The sequence below is a fragment of the Lissotriton helveticus genome, chromosome 3_1, assembly GCF_964261635.1.
Source record: "Lissotriton helveticus chromosome 3_1, aLisHel1.1, whole genome shotgun sequence".
Classification (NCBI taxonomy): Eukaryota; Metazoa; Chordata; class Amphibia; order Caudata; family Salamandridae; genus Lissotriton; species Lissotriton helveticus.
Window position 1 is genome coordinate 1,565,725,800 of NC_136061.1, and position 17,896 is coordinate 1,565,743,695.

At 42.1% G+C, this 17,896-nt stretch overlaps 1 protein-coding gene across 1 annotated transcript in view; it reads left to right on the forward strand.

The window, feature by feature from the left end:
* SORL1 (sortilin related receptor 1) overlaps positions 1-17,896 on the forward strand; it is an 852,839-nt gene that overhangs the window by 412,611 nt on the left and 422,332 nt on the right. The window contains exon 23 of the mRNA XM_078682321.1: positions 12,202-12,315. Coding sequence (XP_078538447.1) covers positions 12,202-12,315 — 114 coding nt within the window. The remainder of the gene's footprint in view (positions 1-12,201; positions 12,316-17,896) is intronic.

Here is a 17,896-nt window from a genome sequence, read left to right on the forward strand (position 1 = left end):
CACAATTGACACATTGCTGGAGGAATTGTTGGGAGGAGGAGACAATTCTCTACTTACTTTGGGCATGTCCGAAACACGAAGAATTTAGGGGTGATGTATTATACATCCTGTTGAAAATTAAGGGGGAATCAAACTAACATATATAATCTTAGGTACCACACCCACCTACCCTTTACACTCTACCATAGGGAAACTTATTTCCCAGTTGCTACTGGCAGCTAAGCAAGCATTACTGGGCAGTTGAGGTAACAAAATAGCAGCAACAGCAGAACTGTGGCTCCAGCGCATATTGGCACATGAGAAAGTGGCATATGAACTCAAAGGCGAGGCGCTCAGATATAAAGTGTGGGACCTAGTGCTTCAGTACCTCAATGAAGACAACAGAGGCCTCTAACACCCAATCATATTACGAGCATTTGACTTTTAGATAATTAGAAATATGCTCTAGCTAAGCTATAACCGTAAGCAGGTTGGGGAAGGGAACCCAGATAGACTGATGCACTAAAGACAGTCACTGCAGAAAAAGGGGAGGTTGGGCAGTATAGGGGAGGGCTCCGGTTGTACTTTGGGGAAATTGTTGAGTAAATTGTTGGGGAAATTGTTGAGTAAGTGATTAAGGCGGGAATGCTTGTCTGAAGCTATGTAAATAAATATGATTTGTAATTTGATTAATTAATAAATACATATTTGTAGCATGTGTTAGCCATAAATACATATGCATAGCATACCCCTGACACCTAGTGTTGGGCTCGGACGTTTGCAACTTTTTCGAGTCTCAAGATATGGTGATTTCTCTTATAGTCTGTATTGCGCATGGTCATCAGCTCCGTTGTTAGATTGTTTTTTCTGCCATTTGGTTTGGACGTCCACTTCGGAGCTCCATGACCAAAGCAACGATTCCTGCTTTGAGGCCTTCACTAATCTGACCCTACCGGCAGACGAACATCGCGGACTCATCTAAGCAAGGCTTGAATCGACAGCGAGAGATTGATTCCCACTCGCAAGCTTGAAAAACATACTGCGGCTCGTTTCCCTTGAACAGCGCACAACGTGTGCAGCTCTCTTCATCTGAATAACACACAATTAAGAGAGGATGTGAGTCCGCGCTGATAAATACAGCTCGCTTTGGGCGCCCCCGACTGCGGCACCTTTGACACCACACCCAGAACTATTCTGGTGGTTCCCCTTCTCTCCACGCAGTCAACGTGTTGGCTGAGAAGGTAATTACTTACCCAGTCCTCGTCCTGAGGAGAACCTAGAACAAACAAGGTTCGAAACGCGTTGACCCCCAGCCTGTGTCAAGAACGGAGGGTGCAGCTAGTGATAAACTCATACCACTTCTGTGGGCCCTACCTGCAATTTCTTAGAAATTACTATTCACAGGTGTTGTGTGACAGGCAGGCCATTCCACCTTAGTGTCCGCCCTGTTCACATGTTTTGTTACCAAAGGACTGGTTTATCTCTTTAATGAATTGTAAAGAAGTGTTTAATTTGCAAACGTGTGCTTTTGAACTCACATTGTAGATTATAGTTGGTGTCATCACAACAATTGTAATATATTGTTTTCCATCATTTTTTCAAGTATACGTTGCCTTCAATGTGATGTATATATATTTGTTGTATATATTTGTATATATTCTTCCATGTTTTTGCACTAACTGTGGTGACGGAGTGTCTATTTGATGCCATTTTTATTGAAATAATATAAAGTTTTTTCAAAAATACTCAAGTTGTTGGGAATATCTAAACCCTTGGCTACACGACACTCATTGGTTGTGTGGTTATATATATTTTGTTTCCAATTACCCTGATCAGCCATTCTGTTCTGTTTCTCAATTATTGAGGTCCAGGCTGGTCAGTTGCAGGACCCCACACCTTCATTTGTGTACTGTTGAGGCCTGACCAGCACTCTCGTTAATCACCCTTCAATGGAAGATTTAGCATCAACAAATACCTACTGGTTTCCTTTAACTATTTCGATCTGCCCGCCAGGGCACAGGTCCGGTCCGACTTCAGTTTCCATTTCTGCCGCCGCCTTCTTCCACTCGACGACTAAGAGTGATGGGAAAAGACGGCTTTCAGTATCTGCCCCAAGTGCCACGCCAAGTACTCCAGGCATAATCAGCACTCGGTCTGCAATCTCTGCTTATCCCTGGAGCACAACCAGGTGTCATGTGAGGCATGCCTTGCCTTTCAATCCAAGAAGACGCTTCAGCAACAGAGCAAAGTCGCTGGCCCACTCCACCATGCAGGCATACCAAACCGGCGATGTGCTCGATATCTTCGGGGCGCAGTCCATAGAGCTGGAGGATAAATTTGAGAATGCAGAGGCCACAGGCTGTGCCTATGGACATCCCTCAGAAGGGCATGTGAGTATGCAGGCGAAAGCCGTAAAGGCTCCTACTGGCTTACGGAACCCCACTGCCCTGGTCATGGTGGTTTCTGAAAGCAAGCAAAGGAGCAGTCTTGCGTTCCTCGCTTACAAAACCTTCCACATTTAAAAAAATAGCCAAAGGTATCGAAAGTTGCCTTGGTGCTGGTGTCTTGAAAGCCAACTTCCGCACCGGGAAAGCACCACTAGGCATCGAAACATAAAATATTCTCTTCGGATCTGAAGACACCCTCTGCACCCAAAGGCAATCTGATGCAGAAAAACCCATTGAAAATCCTGCCTGCGCCGAAAACGGCAACATCATCATCGGAGCCCAAACATCTGCATGTGAAGCAGATTCTTGAGAACCTTCAAGACAGGTTTGATGGGAAACAAAAGACTTTGTTAAACCAGACACAAGCAGGGTAGTGACAAAATCACTCCGCCCATCAAAGGACACACTTCCTGAAAGGAAGAGAACTTTTAAGGAAGAGCTCATGTGGCCAAATCCCCCCAAGGCTCGAAGTAAAAATTGTAAACACAGGGACACTAGCCCTATTCTTTTTCCTCCAACTCCACCACCTACTTCAATACGTATATTTTCTACTCCTCCACCTGTCCTTCCTATATACCACCACCGGCAATTTCACCAGTTAATACGCAACCACCTTTCTTCAGAACAGCCACACACATCACTGGCACCATCATCAGCTGGTGACAGTGACACAGGGGATGATATTCAACTATATGATACTCCGTACTTTCCAGACCTACAGGGGGACCCATATACTACCCATGGGATCATTATGACATAGAACCTGTGGATGACACTGATCCTGACTTGTACCTCTTTAAACCCTCACCTCCAGATGATACAACAACCTACCATGAGGTCCTAAGTAGGGCTGCACTTTATATGTTAAGGTATCATAAGGTGGACCTCTATGCGTTACAGGATGAGGAAGATTTTTCACTGGAAACACTGAAGTCTCATAGACAAGTACAATTCTTTCCCATGCTAAAAGGGATGCTTAAGTCCACAGGGGAAATATTTAAGCAACCAGTCAAGTCCAGAGTACTAACATCAAGGTTGGACAATAAATACAAGCCATGTCCCTCTGATCCTATCTACATCTCAGGTCACATTCCCCCTGATTCTGTGGTGGCTCACACTGTCAGAAAAAAGGGGCCAATTCTCATGTACTAGAGATGCTTCTCCAATGGATAAAGAGAGCAAAATAAAATGATGCAGCAGGAAAACTGTTGCCGCACAAGCAGCCAACCACCTCCCTATAGCCAATTCTGTAGGCTTACTTTCCCGCTATTTTAGAGCGCTACTCTGGCATTTCCCAGAACAATGTCAGCAGAAAGGGTGCTCAGCTATTGGAGGAAGTTAAACTTATTTCTAGTGCCACAATACAATGTGCACTAGATTCAGCCGATACAAGTGCAGGGTAGGTGAATACAAGCATCATTATTAGGCACCATGCATGGCTTAGAGTCTCTGGTTTAAGCATGATGTCCAACAACATTTTCTTAATCTACCTTTCGATGGTGAGCATTTATTTGGACCACACATAGATGGAATGTTGGACAAATTCAAAAAGGACACGGACACTGCCAAAGCAATGGGTGCATTACAAACTTTTCACAAATGGGGCTCCTTTCGGGGAGGACAATATTGCGGTTCATCAGGACCCAGCACATCTTCAGACACAGGCAATGTTCAAAAGCAGCAACCAGTCCTAATGCACCAGAGGGACGTACTAAAGGTCACCAAAAATAATAGACAGGATTCATGGATTCGCCTCTAAAAGCATGACTTCCACTAAATAGTGGCACACTGAGCCTCCTCCCTCAACATTTAACACCAGTAGGGGGACAGCTGCTACAATTCCACCAACACTGGGCACAAATTACAACAGATCAGTAGGTCTGTTCCATTAAAATTATGTATTGCCTAGAACTTACAGCTACCCCATCCGCAATACCACCACAAATACAAATTATGTCACTAGAACACCTTACACTCCTCCAAGAGAAAATCCAAGCTCTCCTTCAAAAAGTGCCTTTCGTACTTGTCTCAAAACAACACCAGTGACACAGGTTGCACTCCCCATACTCCCGATTCTCAAAAGGGATATGACTTTAAGCCTAATCTAGACATCAGATCACACAGCAAATACATCCTGTCAGAACATTTTCATATGGTGACGATACAGAAAGTGATTCTATTGCTATAACAAGGAGATTTTATGATAGTCATATACTTCAAAGGTGCTTTCCTCCACATTCCTATACACCCAGTGCACCACCGCTATCTCGGTTTCCAAGTAAATGTACTGAACTATCAGTTCAAGGTGTTACCATTCGGACTAACTACTTTACCAAGAGTATTCAATCAAACAATTAGTTAATACTTATATTTCACATTTAGAAACATGCATAAAAAGTTCAGATAAAAATATGCAAACATATCAATAAGTTATCACATAAATGCTGATATCTAAAAATGTATCCTAAAACCCTTAAAAACAGCATATACATCACCTCACTAGTTGATCTGCATCTTAACACACTTAGATTTGCTCGAGCTGTGCTTATTATACAGGTTTTAACATGTGATCACATGTTTACTAATCTGCGAGTTTTTAGTGCTGTACATAAAAACGATTCAGAAAAGGGGGTGGTGATGGACAGAGTATCTGAATTAAGCAGAACACTCCTACCCAGTCAAAAGATCAGGGCTTGATCCATCACCGTTTTTTAGCCCACTCTGCCTACATAAAAACGAGGCGGTACAAAAGGGGGTGGTGATGGACGGAGCATCTGAGCCAATCAAACACTCACACCCAGTCAAAAGATCTGGGTTGGATCCATCACCGTTCTTTAGCCCACTCTGCCACCCCAGTTCAGACATGGCTATATGCAAATCAGTCTGACCCTGTGCCTCATGGGAACAGTCCAGCCCGAACTGCCAAGCCATGTCTTCCCTGGACCGGAAGCAAGCTTCCGGGGACCGGTTTCTGGCATTCCAGTCGTCTTCAGCCCGGCTTGCTTGAATCCAGTGGCAAAGTGAGCAAGGGACTCACGTCTGAGCATACCCTGCCACACTTATGGCGGCCAAAGCTGTACAAAAGGGGGTGGTGATGGACAGAGCATCTGAGCCAATCAAACACTCACACCCAGTCAAAAGATCTTGGTTTGATCCATCACCGTTCTTTAGCCCACTCTGCCACCCCAGTTCAGACATGGCTATATGCAAATCAGCCTGACCCTGTGTACATAAAAACGAGGCCACCATCAGGCAAACATATGGAGTCTCTAATTGTAAGATAACAGACAGTGCTCTAATGTAATTACGCAAACAAAATTTCTTCAGAAATGGGATGATAAATCTTTTCCTCTCAGTTTTATAAAAATGGCTTAAAACCAGTATGTGTATAATTGATTGTTTTGATCGGGAGTCACACGGACATCGTCCCAGTTGTGTCTCAGAGAAAAATATTTGCTGGGAAACCCAGAATTTAAGTTACATACCCCTACCGAAACCTTATTAATATGAAACTATGGCAATTATTGGTCACACATGCAAAGTACTAGGATAGACCGTGCACCAAAGGGGGTCTGCTATTATATGCGATTACTGTGACTTTATCTTTATTTCTCTGCTCTCTTTCTTGTGCACCTTTCTGTAAAAAAATGTTTTTATTAATTTCGCCTTTAAAAAGGATTTACATTGCACTGGGCCATCATAAAGGGCCACCAACCCAAAAAAGTCCAGAGTGCACCATATATAATTTAGCCATGTTGTTTTTTACCCATAAGCCAATTTCATGACATCCTTTATAATACATCGATTTATCTGTATTGCCTCCGGTTTCCAAATTGACAACCAAAGTAGCAAGGGAGCCAGTTTGATTGTATCGGAAATATAGTGTAAGCCTAGTTTTTGTGTGGAATTACATTGGTACACGCCTTAGGCGCGGACAGTAACCACTTGGTGAACCTATCTTCTATTTTTTGAGGGGTGTCCACATTGGTTATACCCCAAATTGCTGCCCCATATGTAGCCACAGAAACCGTTTTTGCCAGGTACATTTAACCATCTCTGGTTGCCCAAGTTCGATGCAAACCTGAAGATTGCAGCTATACTTTTAGTCATCTGTGTAGCCCTCGAAGACAGCGTTATTTTCCAATCTAAATTAATATTAAAGGTAATGCCTGGATATAAGAAATTAGCTACAATATTAACTTTTCTCTGTGCGATAGCATAATTTCCTTTCTTTTTGCTAAGAAATGCCTTGTAGTGGTACCTGGTTGTCTCAGAAGGGGTGGCACATATGTGTTACAATTTCTAGAGGATTGGCTAATCGAGAGTGTCACCAACCAGCAGTTCATGCAGGACACTGTGTTTTCAACTTTCTACACAAATTAGGCTTCACACTCGCTACAGTGAAATCTCACCTGCAACCTTTGCAAGTGCAGCAGTTCATAGGCACTACATTAAATTCTGTTACAGCCAAAGCCTACCCCAGTCCAGAAAGGGTGCAGAAGTTTCAGTCCGCATTACCTCTTGTTCACCACATCATATCACAGTATAAACAGTCATGAGTCTTCTCAGAATGTGGGCATTAATTATTGCCATAGTGCTACATGCACAACTACATATGCCCCCTTTTCAATGCACTCTTCAAACACTGTAGTCTCAAGCTGAGGGGCTAAAGGACATAGTGTTGGTAGCACCAGTAACCCATTGCTCTCTGCAGTGGTGGAAAACCAACAATTGGTTGCAGAGTTGGCCATTCAACGCCCCAGTTCTACAAATCCCCATTACCCCAGATACATCCCTACAGGGTTGGGGGGCACATATGCAGGACTCCACATTACGTGGCCTCCGGTCACCAACTTAAAAACACTTTCAATCAATCATCTAGAGCTCCTTGACATTTAATTACCTTTAAAAGCTTTCAGAAACATCTTCACAACAAAGTAGTTCTGATCCGTACTGACAAAATGATGGCAATGTATTACATTAAGAAAACGGGGCACACGCTCCATACACCTTTTCCTCATTGCAGAGCAAATATGGCACTGGGCCATACATCAAATTGTCCTCCTCCTAGCAGAATACCTACCAGTGGTGGACAACGTCTTCGCAGATATGCTCCGCAGAATGCATCAGCAAGTATACAAGTAAGAACGTGACACAGCACTTCTCCACTCCTAGTTCCAACTGACTTGAACCCCGGAGATCGACCTCTTCCCAACCCAGCAGAACGCAAAATGCCAAAGCTTTGCCTTCAAGTTTCTTCACCCACAATCCAACGGCAGTGCCCTATGGATCAGCTGGTCAGGGATGTTTGCTTGCAGTTTTCCCCCCTCTCACACTCGTTCCTTATGGGGTTCTAAAGCTAACACCAACATCCCTCACACTAAACCTAATCGCCCTAACATGGGTGTGACAGGCATGGTTCACAACCCTCTACAACTATCGGTAGTGGCACATGAGAAACTGCCTCTCTGGCCACATCTTGTAACTGAGGAGCAGGGGAAGGTAATACAGCCAAATCCCATACAACTCAATCTGACGATTTGGCACCTGAGGTCTTAGAATTTGGACACCTTAAACCTCCACATGAATGCATGGACATCCTGAAACAAGCATGTAGGGCATTTACTCAAGCCTGTTATGTGACTAAATGGAAAAGATTTGTACATTACTGTTTAACCAATTAAATCCAACCTCTTTTGCCTACAGTGGAAGACCTCATTTGTTATACTTTTCATTTGCAGCAAGCATAGCAGCTCTTGCTGCTTACATGCAAAACAGACAACATATGCCACTCTTCAAAGTTCCAGTAATTAAAGCGTGTGTGGAAGGACTAAAAAGAGTCATTCCACCTTCCACCCCGCTAGAATCAGTCTGGAACCTGACTTTTCTTCTCTCTAGGCTCACGGGATCACCCTTTGAACCACTACATTTATGTGGTTTACAGTTCCTCACATGGAAAGTAGCTTTTTTTGTAGCTATCACATTGCGTAGGCGAATAAGTCGACTGCAAGCCCTTAACTTGGAGGGACCTTTTTCCCCAAATGTATCCATCTAAATTGGTAGTTTGTATTAATCCAAATTTCCTTTCTAAAGTTGTTTCCGCATTTCATGCAAATCAAACAATAGAGCTACCAGTATTCTTCACAATATACCAGATTCTGAGGCAGAAAGAGCTCTACTCACGTTCAATGTTAAAAGAGCCGTAATGTATTACATCGAGAGAAGTCAACCTTTTCGTAAAACACAACAACTTTATATTGCATTTTCAAATCACCAAAAAGGTTCTCCTATTTCCAAAGCTGAAATAACAAGATGGATAGTCAGATGTCTTCAAACTTGCTACCGCAAAGCAATCAATACCTGTGTTGGAATGGGTGAATACGATGTCAACGAATATCATGATATGTGCAGGCCTGACAACGGCAATGTCAGTAAATGCAATGTGAACATATGCCACTGAGTGTACCCGCACAATGCCCATCAATGCAATGTCAATGTATACTGTAACCTGTGCCCATACACCAGCGCCAACATCAGCAATAATTATACCAATGTATTCCGTGATCTATGCTCCTACTTTAGTATTGTTGCATATAAGAACAGTGCCAACGCATGTTCAGACCAGAGCAAGCATAACCATGTTTACACCAGTACAAACTATATCAAAATACAATATGATAACTTTATGCGTAATGATGATCATTTTGATAAAAAACTATACCAGTGGCTGCCATATTACTTTTAGGAGTTCCGATGAACTCCAATCATTGCTGTCGGTTTCACCCAATGCGACTGCTCCGTCAACCCCGAGTCAGAGATACGTGGTCAGGCAGGTCCTGCGACCCACGCCTATCGAGTAACAGTTCTGTCCCCCTATAAACCAAAGACAAATGCGCACCCTGGAAAAACCCTGATCGGTTCCACAGGTAGATAGTTGCACCACAAACAAGCCCAAGAAAATTTGCCGCAATAAAACCCATTTGGCCAAAGGCTAGCGTTCCCAGTAATACCACAAAACTAGATACCACATATAGATAGGCACTCTTGACCAATCAAGACACGACATGCAAACGGCACGTAGTGATCTCACGCTCCTCATTCCAGACATATGGACACATACACACTGGCCCACTCTAGCTCTCCCTGAGGATGAGAGCCATCTGTGTCCTTTATTGACTTACAACTGAGATGATTTTTTGGGAATGTAGAAAATTGTTTTATTGTACCTCATTAACTGTATAAATGGACAGCCAAAACTTTGTACATCGAGATATTTTGATCAGAATCATTCTGTCTAGGCTCTCTCGGTTCCAGCATTTAATTAAACCAACTTGTTCCTGTTTTGCCAAACTCCTCTTGTCTTTTTATTTATTTAAGGTAAATTCCTATCCGAGCAACACCTGTAACTCCATGAGCTCACTCCACACGCAAATAAGGAGCTTTGATGGCTTTTCTAGGAAATATCCCTTTAGCTTAAATCTGTACAGCAGCTACATGTAATAACCCACACACATTCACAGAACACTATTGTGTTAAATTCCTAGCTAATGGGCGTAGAAAATAATTTGATCAATTTTCTGGCTGATCTACACAACGACACCCGTGCTAATGTGCGTTTTACAAGAGACATGAAAGTAACGAGAGATTTTAAAATCAACCGAGGAGTCAGGCAGGGCTGTATATTAGCACCTTTTCTTTTTAACTTATATATTAATGGACTTGAAGATCACCTGATAAAAACAGACACGGATTACCCTCGAATTGGCAAAACAGGCGTACCGGTCCTGTTGTATGCGGACGACGCTGTTCTTTTATCCAGAACCGCACTCGGACTCCAAAAATTACTGGATTCTTTTCTTCAATTCATGTCCTTACGTGGCCTAAATATTAACAAATCCAAATCTTTTGTCATGACGGTTGGTTTAACTCCCAAAAAACAATACCCCTTCTCAGTCAATGGGGAAAACATTCCACTTACAAAAACATTCTCGTATCTGGGTGTACTTTTCGATCATAAACTTAAATGGGGCCCTGCCATAACTAAAAAGAAAGGCGAAATACTGAGGACCAACTCTGGTATAATGGATTTCGCTCGCAAATTGGGTAACACTCCAGTGTCTGCCGTGTTGAAGCTTTATCAGGCAAAAAGTGTTGCGGTGGCATGTTACGGTAGTGAACTGTGGGGGTTTTTACCAGTAGATACCCTAGTAGCTCTCGAAAATAACTTTTTGAAACAGGTCATGAGCTTACCAAAGAGTACCGCAAACTTCTCTATACATGAGGAATTGGGCACCCCGTACCTAGCTGACAAAATTGCTGCAAACCCTCTGCTTTGCTGGTTAAGCTGTTGGCGCAATACAGCGATTCCATTAACTCATAACATCCTAGCTGAAGCCCTTACTTGGGAAGGACAACTTGAGATACCCTGGATGAAATACATTCGTAATTGCTGTAAAGATCTGGGCAGATTAGATCTTTACTTAACACCCCAGAATGCCACCAAGCAAGATGTCAACTTTGTAAAAAACACCTTTTACCTGAAGCGACAACTCTACAGGGAAGAAACTGAGCTCAAAAAGCCCAGCGTAAGGAGCCATGCACTAACAAAGACCTGTGTGTTCTCTGAACCTTATCTATCGTGGAATACATCCAGATACGAACGCTTCCTGCTGAGCAGATTTCGATTTGATCTCTATCATCTGCTTTTAGCTGTACCAAGTGGAGCCCATAGAGGTCAAGTGTTGCCAGCTTGCGGCTGCGACAACATGTCTCCGCAAGACTTGGCTCACTTTTTATTCCTATGTCCTTATTACTCAAGTCCACGCAATATGTTCTTAAAACCGTTGCTTAAAAAGATGAATTTTACACAAATTAAGCCCGCACTTCTATACCTTCAAATGTTGCATGAAGACAGTACTTTTTTTATCTGCAAGTTTTTAATAACAGCCTTAAAGTATAGATCAAGTATGGAAGGATGACTCCAAACTGAAATATAATACAGATACAATTCTGTCTTGATTAAGTATATGCACATAGGACCACTGTATCATGTCTTTTTAATAAGTGCTTATTACTTTTTTCTTTTAAGACTATTGGAAGATAAATTTTTCCTTCTATGAATGAACTGTATTTTATTGTATTGTGTGCTTTTATGACTGCTTTCCTGTCAGTCGAATAAAGAAACTTTGATTGATTGATCCTAGCTAATCAATCAAGCGGTATTACAAACACTTTTTCAAACATCTACATCAACCTCTAGCTAACCACTGCTTTTGGGGAGCACTTCTTTACATTATATGCTAAGAATATGTATCTGCGGTCAACACATGCTACGAATGGAACATGTTACTTACCCTGTAAGCATTTATTCATAGCTTGTAGTGTGGTAGATTCCTATGGCTGATGTATTTACTTCTTTACAAAAACACTTTACCTTATCTTTACTCGCATGTTCATCTTTTCTGTTTCTTTACTGCTCCTATCCTAACCTCACCCAATTTGCTAAAACTAAACAAAGAAGCTGTTGACCATGCGCAATACAGACTATAGGAGGAGTCACCATACCTTGAAAGTCAAAATACTTCTTCAATGAAAAGCAATTTGCAACCATCCGAGCCCTACACTAGATGGCAGTAGAATGCTAGGCATATGAATCTTCAGCACTACTCGCTACGATTAGATGCTTATAGTGTAGGTAACGTATTCCTTATGCCACATTTTTCACAATGCCATTCATTTGTTTGCCAAACTGTTAATGCACTGTTTCTTTTATCAGAGAATGCCTGTATGCCCAACCAATATAGATGCCCAAATGGAAAATGCATTACCAGCATGTGGCAGTGCGACTCAGACAATGACTGTGGAGATGGAAGTGATGAAGAGAACTGTCGTACGTATCTGTAAAGTATTCAAAGTTTATGATATGTTATATGCATTTAGAACAACTAATGACATACTTTCACTTATCACCTGCAATAAAAAAATAAAAAATACTGAGTTCAGGTTGTATCTGAACATATACAGTTTAAGAACCTATAAAATATACAGCTGTGCAATTCTTTTAGATGAAGTAGACTCTCAAATTAATCAAAATAAATAGACTCCTTCCTAAATAGTAGGCACATAAAAATATTGGTACTTATACACACTAGTATAATATGTGTTTGCTGTTTCTCATCAGTACACTTCTGATGGATACTTCTTTGCAGCGCTCTCTGATTTCAAAGTTTAACCAGACAGCCTGCTGGATTGAGCACATTTCCAGCAATTTGTGCATCTCTTGAGTATATGACAGTGAAGACCACAACATAGAGGGATTTTCCTTTCTGAGGAACATTTGGCTTTGTTTTGATTGTTTGTGACTTCTTTTATCTGGGGTTTTCATTACCTTGAATAGAATCATTTTTTAACCTGTTTATTATCATTTTTTAATATCACATCATAAGGTGCAGTGCACCAATGTGGTAGTTAAAACAGCTCAGTACACTAGGTAAAGTTCTGGTCCATATGGTACATAATATGCAAGCTTTACAGAAGATAAAAAATACTACCTACCATACGTAAATACTAAGTAGGCATAAAAATCAGAGCAGGTTGCATTGATAATGTTCTACTTACAAAGTAGCAAAACTATTCCTAACCGCATAACAAATTCCAGTGTCGTGTCCCTTATACAGGGGTGTATAACTAGTTGAGATTAAATAGAACGGGAAATAAAAGAAAGAACATGGAACAATAATGAAAAGGCCCCAAAGGGGAAAAGGGAATTCCGTGTCATAGGATGTGCCAGTATCATTGGAATGGCCAGGGTTGCCTGCTCGTGATCAGGGAAACTACCACTCAGTTGTGTAAATGGAGGCTGCTCGGAAACAAGGAAAGCAGTAAGTGGCCCGTGTATTGAGGTTAGAATTAATAAAGCAATATATCCATATGCTTAAAGGGGGGAGGGGTTGATATAGAGGGCATTTAGGGAAGAGGCGGGAGGTAAATCAGCGTCAGGTTCTCCCCTCAGTCGTAGGCATTATGAGGGGTAGCCATGATGCCTCCCGTTTACCTGCAATGAGTTTTTTCTTAGGCCCTAGTTTTCTTCTTTGCAGAGGTCCGTGCCCTCCACTTTGGCACAGTGTAGCAGGTCCTGACGTAAGTGGTCTAGGGAAGGGGACTTAGTTGACCTCCATCTACTAATGATGATTCCCTTTGCTAAGATAAGCACCAAATCAACGAAACACAGCACCACTTTTGCTTTTTTATGTCACCTTAAAAGGTCAACCATGATGGACTCTCATGACTCAAGCTTCAGAAGCCCAGTTAGGTCAGCAAGTTGTTCATCAGAAGATAGGTCATGCAAACCCGTGGTGCTCGCCTTCTCCCAGTATCAAAGCTCCAGATTTATAGGCTACTTCTGGGATGGCAGGAGATCCAACAATGGTATCATGGGGGCAGATGGGCTAACCTGATTAGTGAGACAAAGGCTTCCTATACAACACTAACATTAGAATTATGATGATATTCAATATAATACAGAGACAAAGGAAGATGAACCCGTTTTCTTCCTATTTGGATATGGACCAGTTAGTGGACTTAAAGGAAGTGTGCACACATGACCTCGCCCACAGAGGCAGTTCCACTTGTACTGTACTTTCAGGAGCATGCATCTTTCATTTTCTTAATGAAGGAAGCTGCAGAAACCTTGAAGCTTACTATTTCTAATATGGATACTAAATGTAACCTCTTCAAGAAAAAAATCTTTTGACAAAAATCCAAAATTCAAAGCCCCTATTACCGTTTAACAAGGCACTCGTGGACTCTTCCGTGGTCTGGGAATAGCCCCATTCAGAGCCTCTAGGTAACCGGCATTATTGCTCCCTTCAAACTTGCTATTATGCACTCTGTCCTCTCAAAAGCAAAAGCTTTGCAACAGCCTGGACACAGTACATCAGAGGTCTTCAAACTTTTTGATGTCGAGACCCCCTTGTTAAACTTTTTTAGGCATAAGGACCCCCTTCTGACAAAAATGTGTAGAGCCTTGTACTCTTCATCATCGACAACTGTCAACAACTGTTGCTTCGCTGTTTTGTCACAGCGATGCAACAATTTTCATAAATAAAAGGCCCTCTTTACGTTTTTGAGGTATTTTACCATTAGGTATCGACATAAAAATAGCGTAGTAAATGGAAAATAAATAAAAAAGTTGTTACTCAGTGGGAAATGCACTGTAGTACATTATGAAACCTCTATTAGTTAAAGCACTGCAGAGGTCTACATGTAACCAGAGAGCCGCAGAATTACATCTTGGTTGGTTCAGTGGAGACTAGTGATGTGCATTATTAGTGCTACAAGGTCACAGCCTGTGACAGAAAGCACTGCGAATATGTAAGTCATTATTTCATACTTATATTACACAGTGTCAGATAGAATGCTGTAAAAGGTGGAAATGGTTTTACGATAAAATGGTGCTTTCAAAGCGTAGACTTTAATAATGCCAAAGTTTGTAATGCTAATTTTTTCCATAGCTGTCCCTTCAACACCTCTTCAGGGTTGTCTAAATGCAGTTAAAATTAAAGCCCAGTTGTTAACGCTTTGCACTTCCACTCACAAAAACCAAATCTTTGTTATCACAAAGCTTGGAGTGATTTCATTAATTAAAGCCAGATCTTACTGAATGAATTCTTGTGGCAACTATTTTAATATAGTCCCTACCATCTAGTGTGGCTCGCTGTCTGTCCTTATGCCTAATTGCCAGGAAGGCTTTCTCTTTTAGCCCGGGGCTTAAACAGATTTAAATGAAGTAACAAATTAACAACAACAAAAAGAAGCCAGAACTACTCGCAAGCATCGTTTACACGTTTACATTTTCATTTCATTCAGAGAGCAGCTGATAACGATCTAAATCACCGCCTCCCGGGAGGGCTGTCTTTTTTCTAAAGGAAAGCACACATTTTGAATTGCAGAGACTAGTGAAGCTGGAGAATGCGCGACCCCCTTGCCAGGACTCCAGGGCCCCCCTGGGGGTCGCGCCCCACAGTTTGAAGACCTCTGCAGTACATGGAGGGCCCAAATTCATGGAGGAGACATGACTCAATTATTTTTTACTGGTGATTTGCAGGCCAGGCATATTGACATTCCACTTAAGTGAGTGACATATAAGGATTAAAAATGGACCGCTCACTAGAGATGTTCAAGCAAAACAGGACCTCAGACTGCTTGCTGGGGTCACAGCTAAACATAATCTCCAAACGTACAGATCATTGTTTGTTTGGATGCTGATTTTACAACAGAACTGGGTATTCTCTGCATCCACAACATCAGTGCTTTAGGTTTTCTATGAACAGTAGCCAGTTAGAAGTTGACAGCAGAGCTTGTTCTCAGAACTGGCAAATCATTAAGCTTTTTCACTGAGTTGATCAGCAAGGCACATTATCCACATATGACATCTATTGGTGTTAGATTTCTTGTTGAGATTAAGGAAAACTACCTAAAGCATGTGGGTCCTTCAACAATTTGCCAGAGAGCTTCCACCAGTCCACCTCCCATCCCACACATCAACAAGATAATGCTCTTTCCAAAGAATGTGACATGTACACTGTCTTTATTCCATTCCAAGAATAGCAAAAATCATCAACCAGTGTCAACCCTCGGATTTCTCAACATGTTTCTCAAGTTGGTGCAGGTTCTTTGAACAGTGAAGCCTTGGGATTAGCGGATGCATTTTTCCATATAGGCAATTCCATGCACCCATTCACAAACACCATATCTGTGCGATGCCACGATTAGTGATAAGGCCGTCCAGGATTATCAATGTGCAAGCATTCTTCAGTGAAGGTTAGCAGCTCCTATCCCAACATCAAATACTGATCATGCACATTTGGGGAAGGATATCATGGGCTGTTGTCCACCCCACAGAAGACCCCTCTCTTCCGATTTGAACTTGTTGAACTATAATTTTGTTTGATGTGAGTCATTTTGCAAGACATTCAGCCACTTAAGCAAAATCATCAGCTTGAACAGGGCATTACTTCCCACTATTCAAAGGGATAACTGGGCCCATTTCTTTAGGTTTGCACTAATCCTAGTGAGCAAAGGAACAGTGTTGAGACCCCAGCGCTTCCAGGAAGTCGGGGTACTGTGTATACCTAAGTATTTAAAGTGCCCAGAGAGCACAGGAAGCCCGACTACTGATGTCTGCTTGTCCGCGCTTTTCACCAGTGGGACCAGTGCCTATTAATGCTGATTAACAGCTAGACATGATGCTTCAAGAATCACCCAAAAGATGTACAGTAGCCTGTTATAAGTGTTGATGGGGTCTTGCATAAAGATAAGATCATCATCTGCATATAAAGATATGTGGAGATCAATATATCTACGCCATTGAAATTCTCTTAGGAGTGCTAGTTCAACCTGCAGCTGTATCTCCAGGGCAAGGATAACAATGGGCACTGCCTTGTATCCTGCTCAGATTTGAAGCACCTAGACAGCATTTAGTCAATCATATCTTGTGCCCATTTGACATTGTAAGGCATCATGATGCATGTGATAAAGTAGGGCCCTAAGTTCTTGTCTATTATGTGGAACAAGATCCTTTAACTCACAGAATCACGTGCCTTTCAGATATCTTGAGAAGCCAATGCTTCTGACCTCAATAGATCTCCACTTCTAGTACCATTGCCAAGTGCAGGTGTCTAAGACTGTGCCTTGTCCACCACCCAGTCATAAAGCCACTTTGATCGTAATGTAGTAAATGTGCAATGACCCTTATATGGTGATTTGTCCGTATTTTGGCCAAACGGTTTACCTCAGAATGAATGAGGGAGATCAGGAGGGTTGCCTTTTTTGGGGATAACCCTTGCGCATAACATTTTTTAACATTGACTGAAGGAAAGGGTGGATGAGAGAAGCAAATGATTTAAAGAATTCCATTCGATTCCATTTCACCTTGGAGTTTTGACTGATTGCATTGACTGTCATGGATTCTGATAGATCCTCAACTGTATTCAGGGGGTCCAGCTCCTCTCGAGCAACAGTACCAAGGGCCTAGACTAATAGACCCTCGATCGAGGAACTGAGATGCTCAGCCTTTGACGGGTGGCAACAATCGTATGAAGAACTATATCAGCAAATGCATTAGCAAGGTTGCCAGCCTTTTATACCAGGGTCCCTTGCTCGGTGCAGAGATGTGGAATTATTCTCTTGATTTGCCAACGAGTACATAAACCTTCCTGACTTCTCCCCTGAGTAGCATATTCAGCTGCGAGTAGCCATTTAGATGTATTTAGCTGTGTTCAGTGACAAGTCTCTTTTCTGCTGTTGGGTGGAAATGAACTGCGGTAGCTGGGACTTCAGTGAGCCACTTCAGTTTCTTAACGTTTGTCTCCGAAGTGAAATATCATGCTGGCCTTCTATTGTCGCTAGAGTAATCTGATAGAAGGCCCTGCTTTTGATCAATTCTTTGAACGCTTTCCGTAGGGTCTTGG